Source organism: Xyrauchen texanus, chromosome 36 (assembly GCF_025860055.1).
Source record: "Xyrauchen texanus isolate HMW12.3.18 chromosome 36, RBS_HiC_50CHRs, whole genome shotgun sequence".
Lineage (NCBI taxonomy): Eukaryota > Metazoa > Chordata > Actinopteri > Cypriniformes > Catostomidae > Xyrauchen > Xyrauchen texanus.
In genome coordinates this window covers 35,212,410-35,229,293 of record NC_068311.1, presented here as the reverse complement: position 1 = coordinate 35,229,293, position 16,884 = coordinate 35,212,410, and the positions used below count along the sequence as shown (strand labels likewise).

Sequence of the window (16,884 nt, the reverse complement as noted above, 5' to 3'; positions counted from 1 at the left end):
AACATCCACCAGCTCCGTGATATCATGGAGAAGTGGAAGAGGACTCCAGTGGCCACCTGTGAAGCTCTGGTGAACTCCATGCCCAAGAGGGTTAAAGCAGTGCTGGAAAATAATGGTGGCCACACAAAATATTGACACTTTGAGCCCAATTTGGTCATTTTCACTTAGGGGTGTACTCACTTTTGTTGCCAGAGGTTTAGACATTAATGGCTGTGTGTTGAGTTATTTTGAGGGGACAGCAAATTTACACTGTTATACAAGCTGTACACTAACTACATTATATTGTAGCAAAGTGTCATTTCTTCAGTGTTGTCACATGAAAAGATATAATCAAATATTTACAAAAATGTGAGGGGTGTACTCACTTTTGTGAGATACTGTACAGTGCCTACCGAAAATCATCAGACCCCTTTAGAATTGTCTGAAGAGCCTGAAATCTAAACCAATCTTGGTGGTGTGGTTAGGGCCATTCATGAAACACGAGCATAACACATTTTTGTGTAAATCGTACGTAAAGCCGTAATGACGTAAATTCTCAGATTCATGAAAGTTTTCGTATTTCGTAACGTTAGTTGGTCCGAACAAAATTTATACCTGCTCCCGACCATGTGTAAATCATGCACAAGACATCCGAACGTGTTGTGTGCTTTCAGGCAAAATTACATGACTACATTCTGACAGAAGTTAAATTAAATAAGTAATGAAAAATGTTACATTTTAACATACTTAAAAAATAAAATCAGCTCATATTTGGTCATCTATTAATCTTGTATATGTACATCATAACATACAAATTTTATGATGTAAATGCAGTTCATTCATAAAAATTATTTTAATGAATGTTCCGCATAGATATTAAACACATTTTACTAGCGAGTTTTGAGCCTTACTTATATGGTGTTTTCATGCCCGTGGATTATAATAATTGTGATTGAACATGCACACGCCTCCTCTTTACGAATGTTTGGAATTCACTAACATACACACGTTTAACTAACAAATCAGGACAGAATGAAGCATTTGTGAATCTGGTGTAAAGTATTGGGTTGGTCCATTTTACGTGCAAATTACGAATGTTTCATGAATGAGGTCAATTGTCGTGCTTAAATGTGAACCACCTGCCCATCTTCAGTTGTCGCGCAGAAGGCCACAGATTTTGGATGACCATGGAAACATTTTCCCTTCAATCCTGACCAATTGCCCAGTTCACACTGAAGAGAAACACCCCAACAACATAATGTTGCCACCTCCATGCTTCACAGTAGTTATGGCATGTTCTGGGTGCTGTGCTATGTTTGGTTTTCTCCAAATACAGCACTTGGAGTTCAGTCCAAAAAGTTAGATTTTCATTTCATCTGATCATGGAGTAGTCTGATGCTATGTGGCAAAAGGTTTTATAGTCAGATGAGACAAAAATGTACCTTTTTGGAATTGAGTGAACTCAAACAATTCTGCAAGGAAGAATGGGCAAACATTCTCCAATCTAGGTGCACGAAACTAGTAAAAACATCCAAACAGATTGATGGCTGTCATTAAAGCAAAAGGTAGCTCTAAGAAGCATTAAATCCAGATGTATGATCACTTTTCAATCCCTGTTATCCTTGTTTGTCATCTTTTATACATTATTGGAATTGCTACCCTTTTTTTTTCGTTACTTGAAAATCGTAAGTCTGTATATTGTTCCTAACTATTTTGATGCCAAAAAAATAAATAAAACTTGACTGACATTATATGTGGGCCTAAGCAAAAATCCTCTTAAACAACTTAAATTTAAGTTTCTTGCTCAAGGATACAATGATGGTAACTCAATGCCTTCTGGGGTTAGAATTTACAGCCTCCCCAGATCTTAAACCACTTCAATAAAAAATGATTGCTGTGGAACCCGCCAAACATACATAGATTGACAACTAGCATTTGCCACAGATGTGCTAACTTAATAGAATTGCCCAAGTTGTGCATCAACAACTTGAATAATAAATGACTGATAAGAGACATCAGTAAATGTCTAAAGACAGCGCACCTTCTGTCTTTCCATTCTTGAGCATGTGCACCAGGCCGGAGTTCTCCATCTCTACAATGGTCTTCATGTGTTTGGAGATTAGCTCTCGCTCAACCACCTTCACAATGGGCTCTTCTGTGGATTTATCCAAGCAGTGTATCACTCGTTCAATCTCCTCGTTTATCCGTGCCTCCACTTTCTTTATGTACACACTTGCGCTGTTCTCGGCTAAAAACTTTTGACTCTCCATCTGATAAATAAGAACCATAAAAACAAATGAATATGGTAACAGCAAAGGAACAAAACACTCACTGCGCAAAAGAAAACATTCTCATTTACTTAAACTGCTGAAATATACCCAGCTTCATTGTTTTGATCATTTCAACAGATGAGAAATCCAGCATGTGCCATATTGTTTAATCTAGCTTTACAAACCTGGAAGAACTCAGCAGACATTTCTAAGAAAGGTGCCTCAAAGTCCTCTTCATAAACTGAACGTCCTTCCAGGCCCAAAATCATCAACATCTGACAAGCATTACGGATGGCTCCCCTGGACGAAAAGAAACTTTGCTTTAGTATTTGACCATTGTTGACTGATGGTTGTGAAAAGCAGCAAATCAGAATTATTTTGGTTATTCTTTGCCCCATTTGCTTAACATTCAATATGAGGTTTAATATAAGCTCTAAAGCAACACAACGTTATTTTTTCTTCATATGTTATTTCTATTCTCTTTTTTTGTACTCAAGGATGCAAACTTGATAGATGAATCCAGCAACACTTTCAAGTTTTAAACCCAAATCCAGATTTTTCAGTACGTCTTGTGTGCCCTGTACTTCAAACGAGAAGACACCCACCTGTCCACCACCTCGCCTTTCCTCTCACGGGCGATCATGTCTAGTAAGGTCTGCCTCAGATGGTCCCGGATGCAACCATAACGAACCACCTGGTCTCTGAAGATGATGAGACCCAGATTATAGACGTTCTCTACGTTATTTTGCTGTACATACACCCGGTCCTATAGGAAGACATACAGGTAAAGAGAGCAACCTGGTACAACCATCAACGTCTGCATCCGCCAGAGGCATTTTTCGGATGAAGAGTAACTAGACGAGAGCTACCACTTACAAAGTGAAGTACCAAGACAAAATTAAAGCAACTCTTAATGAAACATTGTCGTAAGGACCCACCATGTACATCAAGATGTCTCTGATCATCACCATCGCTGTCTGGTGGTCGTTCCAGGCTTGATTTAGTGTTTGCAGGAAGTTGTTATTCAGGGAGTTTAGCACATCTTCTCGTACCTTTGAGAGGATGATACATTTTGTTTTATTCAAGTAGATTTAAAGCCAGAAAACAATGATATATCCAACTGACTTGAGTTCACATACTGTATAAAAAGTATTATCCAGCATTAATGGTCGCAAATGGAAATCTAAACAAATGGTAGCCTATAGGGTTGCAAATACTGACTATTTTGATCATGATTAATGCTGTTGATTATTTCTTTGATTAATTTGATAAAGGTCAAATTTTATTTCCATTATTTCAATTGTTGGGTTTCATCCAAAATGTTTAGCATTTTTTGAGTGCATTTCTAAAAATTCGAGTTTCCATCCACTACGTAATGCACATTATCATGAAGGAGCAGCTGAAGGACCTCCCCGCTTTGGGGACAGTTTTATTTGCAAGATTGGAACAAGTATCTCATTTTATTAAACGCATCCATGAGAGACAGCAGAATAAGTGTAATATCTGATCTAATGTGGGCTGAAACAACTGTGATGCCCACACACCGCCAGTCTCCGCATACCTGCGAGCGCCCGTTCTCATAACTGTTCTGATGGATTGTGAGGACCCACTTTATCGACCAGCTGTGGGTTAAACACTTCCGAATGACAAGAGCCATGTTCTAAGAATTGTGTGCCAAGGTCGGACCTTTTGGTGGGCTAGTCACATCAAGCTGTCGCACACTCATAACACATGCACGAATGGTCAAAATAAATTTAGCAAATAAACCGTTTCAATCACCTTAATCCACATTTGAACTAATGCAAAACTTTAGAAAATACACCTCTTCCTAGTGCATTAACTCTTAAGCAAATTTAGAACGTTTATTCGCATATCAAAGGTTTCCATTCAGGATTTCTTATGGACAATTTCAAAATGCACATACAAATAGCTGGATGGAAACCCACCTAATGACTAAACATGTTTGTCCTTTATATGCCAATGTTCTCCTCATATTTCCAAATTAAAAGCTATAAAACAAGTATAGACTAAATGTATGCTATGCACTGTGTGCAGAAAATATAAAATATTAGTACAAACCTTACAATATACATTTCACATTAATAATACAAAAATAACAGTTTGTCCACATTTCGGCAGTAGGAGGCCACAATAAATCACTAAATAATATAAAAGAAAAACAAATCTCAAGAAGTTTATAAAACTCATCTCGCATGCTGTAAGGTCAAGCTAATTTGTGTAATGGAAATACTTACTTGACTTTTGATTTATAACATTTACAGTAACACATATATCAGTAATACACATAAGTGCACTTGGAGACATTTTTTTTCAAAAATTTTAATTTAGCCTGGGATTGTTTAATACACTGTAAAGTAGGTCTGAGCAATATATGGAATATTAACAATATAATCAAGATAATTTTGCTGATGATGTAAAATTGACCAATATCGTGAATATCATGATGATTTTAATGTGATTTTATTTGGCCATTACATTTCATAAAGAGCGCATCAGTAGACAGATTTCACGATCCTTCAGGGCAGCACAATTAAACAAAATAGCAAGTTAGTCATATGTAAATATTAATCCACATAAAACCGTGATTTAAAGACAGATAAACAAGGTCTGTGTGTAATTCAGAACAAACCAGTGATGCATATATTGTTCACGTGCATTGTGAAATCTAAATAATGCAGGTTCAAGAATTCGTAGAATTCCAAACATTAGTAACAGTTACAAGTCATTATAAAAAATCATAAACACGGCACAGAATAACAGAAAAGGAGGAAATGATAGCGTTTCAGGAAATGCAAAACATTGTGAACCATCAACTACACATTGCCTTTTCGGTCTAAATAAAATCTCCTTGTGAAGTTAAATTAAATATGACAGAAATATATTACTTTTGTTTAACGCAAATCTAATAATTAGAATAATAATGTGTGGCAGCGGGGGCGTGGTCGACCGTCCGTCCGGAGAGAGAGAGAGCGAAAGCAGTAAGGGTGCATTCACCTTAGCCAGATTATGATTAACACCTGTTTCTAATTGCAGTGAGCTTGGGGAGAGCGGTATATAAGGGACCACACCAGCGGCAAGAAGAGAGAGCGTGCCACATGCAGCTCCCGTGTGTGTGTTTATGTTGTGTGTCTTTTTGTTTGATTCAAATATTACTTTGACTGTTCAGCCGGTTCCTGCCTCCTCCTTTTCCAACCTTAACCTCTGTTACATTGGTGCCGAAGCCCAGGAAGGAGGAGGGATGCACTGTCGTAGAGTCCTCGCCACTACCATCCACCCCAAAGGAGCCCGGGGAGGAGCGGCTGTTGTCCGCCAGAAGGTGGAGGAGTGATTGAGGACCAGGCGACAGCATGTCGGGGAACCGGCTGAACAGTCACAGTCAAAAATGTAATCTACTTGGCTACAATGACTGTTTGGATGAAATGGTTCCTCTCGTTAAAAAAAACAAAAAACACTTTTGAGCCATTTTAGAGCAAATACAGTACATAATTATCAAGATATACACTCACCTAAAGGATTATTAGGAACACCTGTTCAATTTCTCATTAATGCAATTATCTAATCAACCAATCACATAGCAGTTGCTTCAATGCATTTAGGGGTGTGGTCCTGGTCAAGACAATCTCCTGAACTCCAAACTGAATGTCAGAATGGGAAAGAAAGGTGATTTAAGCAATTTTGAGCGTGGCATGGTTGTTGGTGGCAGACGGGTCGGTCTGAGTATTTCACAATCTGCTCAGTTACTGGGATTTTCCACGCACAGCCATTTCTAGGGTTTACAAAGACTGGTGTGAAAAGGGAAAAACATCCAGTATGCGGCAGTCCTGTGGGCGAAAATGCCTTGTTGATGCTAGAGGTCAGAGGAGAATGGGCCGACTGATTCAAGCTGATAGAAGAGCAACTTTGCCTGAAATAAACACTCGTTACAACCGAGGTATGCAGCAAAAGCATTTGTGAAGCCACAACACGCACAACCTTGAGGTGGATAGGCTACAACAGCAGAAGACCCCACCGGGTACCACTCATCTCCACTACAAATAGGAAAAAGAGGCTACAATTTGCAAGAGCTCACCAAAATTGGACAGTTGAAGACTGGAAAAATGTTGCCTGGTCTGATGAGTCTCGATTTCTGTTGAGACATTCAGATGGTAGAGTCAGAATTTGACATAAACAGAATGAGAACATGGATCCATCATGCCTTGTTACCACTGTGCAGGCTGGTGGTGGTGGTGTAATGGTGTGGGGGATGTTTTCTTGGCACACTTTAGGCCCATTAGTGCCAATTGGGCATCGTTTAAATGCCACGGCCTACCTGAGCATTGTTTCTGACCATGTCCATCCCTTTATGGCCACCATGTACCCATCCTCTGATGGCTACTTCCAGCAGGATAATGCACCATGTCACAAAGCTCGAATTATTTCAAATTGGTTTCTTGAACATGACAATGAGTTCACTGTACTAAAATGGCCCCACAGTCACCAGATCTCAACCCAATAGAGCATCTTTGGGATGTGGTGGAACGGGAGCTTCGTGCCCTGGATGTGCATCCCACAAATCTCCATCAACTACAAGATGCTATCCTATCAATATGGGCCAACATTTCTAAAGAATGCTTTCAGCACCTTGTTGAATCAATGCCACGTAGAATTAAGGCAGTTCTGAAGGCGAAAGGGGGTCAAACACAGTATTAGTATGGTGTTCCTAATAATCCTTTAGGTGAGTGTATATCGAATATTGTCAATAGGCTGAAAAATATCACAATATAATTTAAGACATATCGCCCAGCCCTACTTTAAAGGTGCAGACTTTTTTGCTGGGTGTGAAAGGAGTGTGAAAGGAGGAGTAATAAAAAAAAAATCTATAATCGGAAGATTTTCCTGATGATTATTGAAAAATATGGATTTTTTTTTTTCAGATAAAAATTGGGCTGATCGTTGCACAATAGTCTTTGGTTACGTGTGAGAGGCAGGGTAAATTAAAGGGTTCGCACACCGGACGCGTCTGGCAGACGACGTTCTAAAATTCAAAACAATTATTTATATTCTACAAAGGTTCGCACACACCGCCAACACTTAGCGTGAACATTCTGAAGTGCAACAGTGCACAACTCACATAGTTTTCCATTAATTTCGACCCAAATCATTATCAAAGGACATAGATTATTTACTCTAGCAATCACTGGATGACCAATTGTGAACATGTTATCATTCATAGAGCCTACACAATGTATTTTCAGCTACAAGTATGTTGTTTTGTGGTTTGACAGCTTAAATGAAAGACCCATTCAAGGATACATTCAGAGAAATTGCATAATAAACATCACCATTTCTAATCGTTCAGTTTGCGCAGTTTCACTAACCTGCAAACACATCAACGTCACTTTGTTTATTCTTGAAGTACAAAAACATTCAGAACTTTGGACTGCCATCTCCTGTGCCACTTCAGCTTGTCCTGTGTGTGTTTGTGTGTGTGCGTGCATGCGTGCTTCGTTAAATGGTATATCACCCTCTTGTGGTCTCCCAACGCTATTACGTCAGACTGTTAAAAAGAGGCCAACTGAGTGAACTGGAAGGCATGAAAATTACCATAGTAATAAACTACAGTGTTCCAAATAAATTGCTGAGTGAGTGTTTATTAGGGGTGTAATGGTTCTTCATAAAAAACAGAACCATAAGTTCTGTAAGCATTTGCACCGCGGTTCCCCTCAAGTTTAATGACGCATCTGGTGCACAAAGTTTGGCAAAGAAAGCAAAACTTCAAATAGACAAGCACAGTTACAACCTCCATTAATGCACCTGAATGGCTCAAGATGGATACACTCCACTGTGTTTCATGTGGGTCAACTTGATGACATCACAGTTCTGCATGTGTTGTATGTAGTTGAAAATGGCAAGTGGAGAAAACAAGCTGCTGATAAGAGATGCCTCCTGAGTTAAGTCTCCTGACTGGAAACATTTTCTTTTTGCAGTCAATTACAACAGCGATGGTAAAAAACTTTTACAAAACAGGAGTTCAATATCAATATATGATTCATCATTTAAGCCGACATCACAAAGGGAAAGATCTGCAGGTGAGCCAAAAACAGCACACACCTTTGTTTTTAAGCAGGTAGTCTGTGCTAATTTGGACGGACATGAAAAAATAACTAAAGTGCTTGGGGTGATTAACGCGACTCAATTGTTTTAATCATACACGGAAATCCAACATCTTCATCAACAGAGTAGGGCGATATAACTTTGCAATGAACTCCCCAAGCACTTTAGCTATTGTTTCATGTCTGTCCAAATTAGCACAGAGTAGCTGCTTAAAAACAGAAGGTGTGTGCAGTTTTTGGCTCACCTGCAGATCTTTCGCTTTTCGTATCCACTTTAAAGGAAAAGTTATTATTCATTCTATAAATTGTACAGATTTTGAATGTTGAATATATGATAATGTTAAATAGAGTTTTGATGATGACCACATAACATGTGCTCCAAAAAGATGTCTCGAGGGCAGAGTAGCGCTGCCCAAACTGACAAACAGTTAAAACAGTACAGTCTGATATGTTATCTTGCTGACCTGTCGATGAATATGACTTCCCAGTATAATCTGGGCTGAGCGGCACATCATGTCTTGTGTAGAGCAGTCAGTATTAATGTGTTACGTATTCATTAATTTGTTAAGTTGAGCACGTGAATTTTTTCTTAAACGCGATTAAGGCATTTACCATTAATACAGCATAAACACTGGTGTGAAGGGCGGAAGCTTTGTAATGTGTCCGCCCGGAGTTATTAAACTGATGCACACACAACAGCGCTTGAGTCCTTCTACAAAGGAGAGCCTACAAGCTTAGCATACGTAGTGGTCCCATAGACATTCTATAGGCAGAACTGACTTAGTAAGCTAGTTGACCGTTATGCTCTCTCTCCTATGATAGAGCTGCAGAGGTTGTTATCTCTTTAAATAAAATCATTTTTGACAGCGTTTCTCTGTCAGTGATAAAATGGAGAAAGGACTTCTTAAAACTATTTGATCTACAAAACACTTGGGACTTGTGATAGAAATCAAGTGTTTTCCGCCTATGTAAGGCATGATTTAATTACCACAGATGCAAACCAAATCTTAACTATCACCAAAACACAGAATGAGATGTTTTGTTTGCCAACGCTTTTCATGGCGAGTTCAAAGCTTGACGCTGCCGTTGGCGCTCTGACGTGAATCATGAACGCAGCTTCACGATTGCTACATATTGTTTAGTTTACTTTCCTAAGATGGAAATAAATTAATTGTAACAATAAAGAAGTATATACAGTGTCAAATTTCAGCACTTTTAAAAATCTCAGATTAACTACAAAAAAATGGTGTGATTAATTGCGATTACAAATTTTGATCAACTGACAGCACTAATCTTGAGACCTCGTCTGCAGACTGGTGCAGATAGGTCTGTAGGATGAGGTTCACCTCTTTTGTACACAAAATAGATTCTACTTCTCTTCTTTTTCATTAGTTGAAGTAGTTGGTAGTAATAATCTTTTGCACAATCCTCCATTATAAACGTGCCCATGTATGATAGCTGCCAAATCATATGCTTTACGTCTCACTGCTGAACTTTCCTGAAAAGCTCCACCCTGCAGTAATGTACAGAAATGAGCAAAAGGATGACATCATGCAGTTTTACATATTCGCTGCCGCAGTATTTTCTTTGTTTACAACCATGCCAGTATGTGTGAAACAGCCGTTTCCATTTAGTGTTGTTCTCTTTCCATTAAATCTTCTCCAAACATTTCCTTCTACCCTCTGATTGAGATGTATGGTGCTTACTTTGTTGATGAGATGTTCGGTGACCACCTCCCTCAGGCCTGTGTAGAGCTTCTCTCCATGTTTGTGCAGTACCATGGTGTAGGCGTTTCTGTAGAGCTCCTCAAAGCTCAGCCCACTGTTGTTCTTCCTCTGGATCTCCTGGATGGCATTTTTCAAGAGGTCCCAGATGTTGTTGACATATTTCTCATCCATAGTCATCTAACAGAGGGAGGTAGTGTGTGTGAAACAATCATGTAAATACAGTATTTTCAAACTGAATTTGAGAGAGAAAAAAAAGAAACAACTGATGGAGAAAATAATGTTTTTTCACTGTGGCAGCTAAAGAAATACTAGATTATTCAAGTTGTGTGTGTGTGTGTGTGTGTGTGTGTGTGTGTGTGTGTGTGTGTATATATATATACTGCGTTCAAAGGTTTGGGATCACTTGACTGAAATGTTTCATGTCATCTTAAAATCCTTTTTATCTGAAGGCGTATGCTTAAATGATTGAAATTATATTTGTACACAAAAATATAATTGTGTCAATATATACCGGTACTTTTATTTCATTACAAAACTCAAATAAAAAAAATACAAAGTTTTTGAAATGATTGACTTGGACCGAATAAAAAAGAAAAGCAGCCAATAAGTGCCCACAACATAAATGGGAACTCCTTCAAGACTGTTTAAAAACATCCCATGGTGATATGTCTGCAAATTTTAAGCAAAGGGTGACTACTTTGAAGATGCAAAAATGTAACGGATTTTTGATTTAATTTGGATTTTTTTTAATCACAACATAATTCCATTTCCCATATTTCCATTTCTGTTATTCCATAGTTTTGATGATTTAACTATTATTCTAAAATGTGAAGAAAAAATTATAATAAAGAATCAGTAAGTGACCCTGAACTTTTGAACGGCAGTGTGTATGTGTGTGTATATACATATATACACACATATATTATATATACACACACTCACCTAAAGGATTATTAGGAACACCTGTTCAATTTCTCATTAATGCAATTATCTAATCAACCAATCACATAGCAGTTGCTTCAATGCATTTAGGGGTGTGGTCCTGGTCAAGACAATCTCCTGAACTCCAAACTGAATGTCAGAATGGGAAAGAAAGGTGATTTAAGCAATTTTGAGCGTGGCGTGGTTGTTGGTGCCAGACAGGCTGGTCTGAGTAATTCACAATCTGCTCAGTTACTGTTATTTTCACGCACAACCATTTCTAGGGTTTACAAAGAATGGTGTGAAAAGGGAAAAACATCCAGTATGCGGCAGTCCTGTGGGCGAAAATGCCTTGTTGATGCTAGAGGTCAGAGGAGAATGGGCCGACTGATTCAAGCTGATAGAAGAGCAACTTTGCCTGAAATAACCACTCGTTACAACCGAGGTATGCAGCAAAGCATTTGTGAAGCCACAACACGCACAACCTTGAGGCGGATGGGCTACAACAGCAGAAGACCCCACCGGGTACCACTCATCTCCACTACAAATAGGAAAAAGAGGCTACAATTTGCAAGAGCTCACCAAAATTGGACAGTTGAAGACTGGAAAAATGTTGCCTGGTCTGATGAGTCTCGATTTCTGTTGAGACATTCAGATGGTAGAGTCAGAATTTGGCGTAAACAGAATGAGAACATGGATCCATCATGCCTTGTTACCACTGTGCAGGCTGGTGGTGGTGGTGTAATGGTGTGGGGGATGTTTTCTTGGCACACTTTAGGCCCATTAGTGCCAATTGGGCATCGTTTAAATGCCACGGCCTACCTGAGCATTGTTTCTGACCATGTCCATCCATTTATGGCCACCATGTACCCATCCTCTGATGGCTACTTCCAGCAGGATAATGCACCATGTCACAAAGCTCGAATCATTTCAAATTGGTTTCTTGAACATGACAATGAGTTCACTGTACTAAAATGGCCCCCACAGTCACCAGATCTCAACCCAATAGAGCATCTTTGGGATGTGGTGGAACGGGAGCTTCGTGCCCTGGATGTGCATCCCACAAATCTCCATCAACTGCAAGATGCTGTCCTATCAATATGGGCCAACATTTCTAAAGAATGCTTTCAGCACCTTGTTGAATCAATGCCACGTAGAATTAAGGCAGTTCTGAAGGCGAAAGGGGGTCAAACACAGTATTAGTATGGGGTTCCTAATAATCCTTTAGGTGAGTGTATATATATACACACACACACTAGTGGCCAAAGGTTTGGGATAATGTACAGATTTTGCTCTTATGGAAAGAAACATGTACTTTTATTCACCAAAGTGGCATTCAACTGATCACAATTTATAGTCAGGACATTAATAATGTGACTATTACTATAGATTTTGTTTTTCAGAACTTCTTAAACTACTTTAAAGAATTCTCATCATAAAATCCTCCATGTGCAGCAATGACAGCTTTGCAGATCCTTGACATTCTAGCTGTCAGTTTGTCCTGATACTCAGGTGACATTTCACCCCACACTTCCTGTAGCTGTTGCCATAGATGTGACTGTCTTGTCGGGCACTTCTCACGCACCTTACAGTCTAGCTGATACCACAAAAGCTCAATGGCGTTAAGATCCAGAACACTCTTTTCCAATTATCTGTGTTTCTTTGCGCACTCAAACCTTTTCTTTTTCCGTTTCAAAAGTTGCTTTTGCTTTGCAATTCTTCCCATAAGCCTTGCACCCCTGAGTCTTCTCTTTACTGTTGTACATGAAACTGGTGTTGAGTGGGTAGAATTCAATGAAGCTGTCAGCTGAGGACATGTGAGGTGTCTATTTCTCAAACTAGAGTCTCTGATGTACTTATCCTCTTGTTTAGTTGCACATCTGGTCTTCCACATCTCTTTCTGTCCTTGTTAGAGCCAGTTGTCCTTTGTTTTTGAAGACTGTAGTGTACACCTTTCTATGAAATCTTCAGTTTTTTGGCAATTTAAAGCATGTATAGACTTCATTCCTCAATACAATGATTGACTGACGAGTTTCTAGAGCAAGCAGTTTCTTTTTTTTGCCATTTTTGACCTAATATTGACCTTAAGACATGCCAGTCTATTGCATACTGTGGCAACTCAAAAACAAACACAAAGACAATGTTAAGCTTCATTCAACGATCCAAATAGCTTTCAACTGTGTTTGATATAATGGCAAATGATTTTCTGGTACCAAATTAGCAATGTAGCATGATTACTCAAGGATAATGTGTTGCAGTGATGGCTGCTGGAAATGGGGCCTGTCTAGATTGAATCAAAAATGACTTTTTTCAAATAGTGATGGTGCTGTTTTTTACATCAGTAATGTCATGACTATAATTTGTGATCAGTTGAATGCCACTTTGGTGAATTAAAGTATCATTTTCCTTCTGAAACAGCAAAATCTGAACATTATTCCAAACTTTTGGCTGCCAGTGTATGTATATATATATATATATATATATATATATATATATATATATATATATATACATACATACATATACACACACTGCATGCACAATTATTAGGCAAGTGAGTATTCTGATCTTATTATTTCCATGCACATTTTCCAACTCCAAACCATATAAACTTGAATGCTTATTGGATTCAATAATTTTCAGGTGGCATGTATTTGGGAGGGTGTGGCGAAAGTGACTAACACCTTATATCAAGGTGTGCGTAATTATTAGGCAGCTTCATTACCTCAGGTAAATTGGGACAAAAAAGAGATTTATCTGACAGTGAAAAGTCAAAAATTGTAAAATGCCTTTCAGACGGATCCAACACTCTTGAGATAGCTAAACCACTGGACTATCAAACGTTACGTTGCAAATAGTCAACTGGGGCGCAAAAAACGCATGGAGATGAAAAGGTGCAAATTAACTCCAGAAGACTTGAGAAGAATTAAATGTGAAGCTTCCAGGAACCCATTATCCTCCAGTGCCACCATATTCCAGAACTGCAATCTACCTGGAGATTCCAGAACTGCAATCTACCTGGAGTGTCCAAAAGTACAAGGTGTCGAGTGCTCAGTGACATGGCCATGGTCAAGAAGACTAAAACACGACCACCACTGAATATATTCACAAGTTGAAGCGTCAATATTGGGCAAAGAAATACATGAAGACAATTTTTCAAAGGTTTTATGGACAGATAAAATGAGAGTGAGTCTTGAAGGCCCAGATGGATGGGCCCGTGGCTGGATCACTAATGGACACAGGGCACCACTCTGAGTCAGGTGCCAGCAAGGTGGAGGAGGGGTACTGGAATTGGCTGCTATCATTAAGGATGAGGTAGTTGGACCTTTTCGAGTTGAAGATGGATTGAAACTCAACTCCCAAACCTACTGCCAGTTTCTAGAAAGTACTTTTTTCAAGCAGTGGTACAGGAAGAAGTCCTCAGCATTCAAGAAGTCTATGATCTTTATGCAGGACAATGCTCCATCACATGCATCCAAGTACTCCACTGCTTGGCTAGCCAGTAAGGGCCTCAAAGATACCCAAATAATGACTTGGCCCCTTCTTCACCTGACTTCTCTGAAATCCTGCTGAGAACTTGTGGGCCCTTCTCAAACATGTGACTTATAGTTGGGAGAAATTATTTTTGTAATTTAGTTGCCTAATAAATGTGCACTCTCATATATTCCCCCTGAGAAAGACAAAACTCACTTTTTCTTTGTTAAACATACAGGTTTGAGGTTCAATAACATTTTGGATTGACTGAGAGCATTGTGTTTGTTCAACAATAAAATTAATACTGAGGAAGCAAATTTGCCTAATAATTGTGCACGCAGTGTGTGTGTGTGTATATATATATATATATATATATATATATATATATATATATAAATCCTTGGACTGAAATTAAGATAATAATTCTAACCTAAAGTAGGCATTATACTTGCTGTAATCATCAAAAAGTTACAGGATGTTAAATAAATACAATGGTCCCAAAAGAAATGGGACACTTAAGTCACACATAAAATGTTTTGTTCTTTATATATAGAGAAAAATATTAAAATATCAAACAGGTGACAATTATGTTAAATAAAGATAGCCCAAGCGCACTTTGCCAGCAAAACATTTCCATGGTTTTAAATGATAAAACAATACTATAATGATACCTGTCAGTACATTAACGTACACAAGACGCAACTATCTGACGTCACTAATTCTCACAATGACGTCATGGTCATGATGTCACGCTTAAATGACGGAATGTCTGAATGCATTTGGGTTTTATGTTACACGTTTAGAGCAAGGGAACAGTAGGCTTAATGATACCCGTATCAAAAACGCTCCATGCTGCATTTGTGGTACTGAATTTATCTTTGCTGGTAAAAACTTATAAAACACCCCAACACATGCGTGACGTCACAAATAGACCCACTGACCACGTGTGACGTAAAACAAGCAAACAGTACAAAACGTCATGATACACCAGCAAACTCTCATAACCATGATTACTTGGATCTACATTCAAGGGATTCATAGCAACACATCATTTTGCTTTAGGTCTGATTGAAAAGCATTTACAATGTTGATTATATTATTAATGGAATTGAGTCATAACGCATTTACTTGTGATATCTGCTGCTGTTTAACTGACTGATCCAAAAACAACACAAGAGCGACTAAACCTATCACTACACCGTGATACTGAACTGAAACAGATCCTCTTCTCATGACAGTTATTTAAAACTTTGTGGGATTTGAGCACACAGGCCTGCCTGTTTGAATCCCCGGTGCTCGAGTGACGGTCTCGCGCCTCTGAGCACCTGTACGCCGGTCATACTCACAGGAAAGGCTCGTATCCTCATCTTGGTGTCTTTCTTAGTGCCGCCTTTGCTGAGATTTGACATGTCTGGCTTATTCCCCGCCGTTGTCTCTTTCACATGAAAATGTTTTCTGAGAAAAGACGGGGGACACGTATACTGAGGCGCCGCTTTGCCTCTACTTGACCTTCTTTTAGAGTCTAACTCGGACTTGTTGACAAGCCGCTGCGCGCACAGCTACACTGGGGCTTCACTCAGAGATGGCGGACGCACAATTCTCGCAGATTCTCGATACTGATGCAAGTCACGCGATATTGTATGCATGGCAAGTAATCATATTTGGCTAGTTGACATGAAATTGGCTGGGCACGGCATCTTACTACGTCTGCCCCCATACTACTCTTACTAATTCTGCCATGTAGAAAAGTAAGATGGTAGTTCATTCCGCGCTTGGCCACACTCTTTGAAAGTTTACATGTCCTGAGGTATTACTTGCTAAAGTTGCTATAGAGCACAAAAGTCTGGTTCTGGAAGTAAAATTCCCATTCAGTTTTTGCAAAGACTACCGGTAATTGATTTTCAACAGTAATTTATAAACCTTTAAAGACAGACCTAGCGAGAATTTAGAGGTTGTTCATCAATGGTATATGCCTTTGTTATTTCAACTTCATTGTTTAAAAATCCTGTTTAATAGCAGAATTTTGGTGAAACTACACTACCCATGATCCAGCAGAGAAAGATGCAACAATCAGAGAACTGCAGCAAACAAGTCCAGCAGCAACCGCCCACTCCCATGACACTCTGTGAATGACGCAATCGAGTCGGTCTCCTTACACACTCAAACTACATATATATTTGTAAATATACAAAAAAATTCAGTAAATCTAAAATATATTGTTTATACTTATAATCAACAACCTAAAATATTTAAAAAAAATACATTTTCATCGTTTGTTAGTCAATTACGTCATGCGAAGTGCTTCATGGCATACCCTCAAGAAAGTCGGTTGTACAAAGTCATGTAATCTTTTTGTCCGATTTTCAAATACTTTTTGGCTTCAAATCAAAGTTTGTAATT

General features: G+C 38.8%; 1 protein-coding gene across 1 annotated transcript in view; it reads right to left on the bottom strand.

Annotated features, from left to right (window-relative positions):
• The window catches only part of LOC127629837 (cullin-3), a 28,271-nt gene extending 12,204 nt beyond the window's left edge, over window positions 1-16,067 (bottom strand). The window contains exons 1-6 of the mRNA XM_052107107.1: window positions 15,831-16,067; window positions 10,069-10,266; window positions 3,188-3,301; window positions 2,855-3,015; window positions 2,435-2,549; window positions 2,021-2,249 (exon numbers count right to left, since the gene is read on the bottom strand). Coding sequence (XP_051963067.1) covers window positions 2,021-2,249; window positions 2,435-2,549; window positions 2,855-3,015; window positions 3,188-3,301; window positions 10,069-10,266; window positions 15,831-15,893 — 880 coding nt within the window. The 5' untranslated portion in view covers window positions 15,894-16,067. The remainder of the gene's footprint in view (window positions 1-2,020; window positions 2,250-2,434; window positions 2,550-2,854; window positions 3,016-3,187; window positions 3,302-10,068; window positions 10,267-15,830) is intronic.
• Window positions 16,068-16,884: the final 817 nt, after the last annotated feature.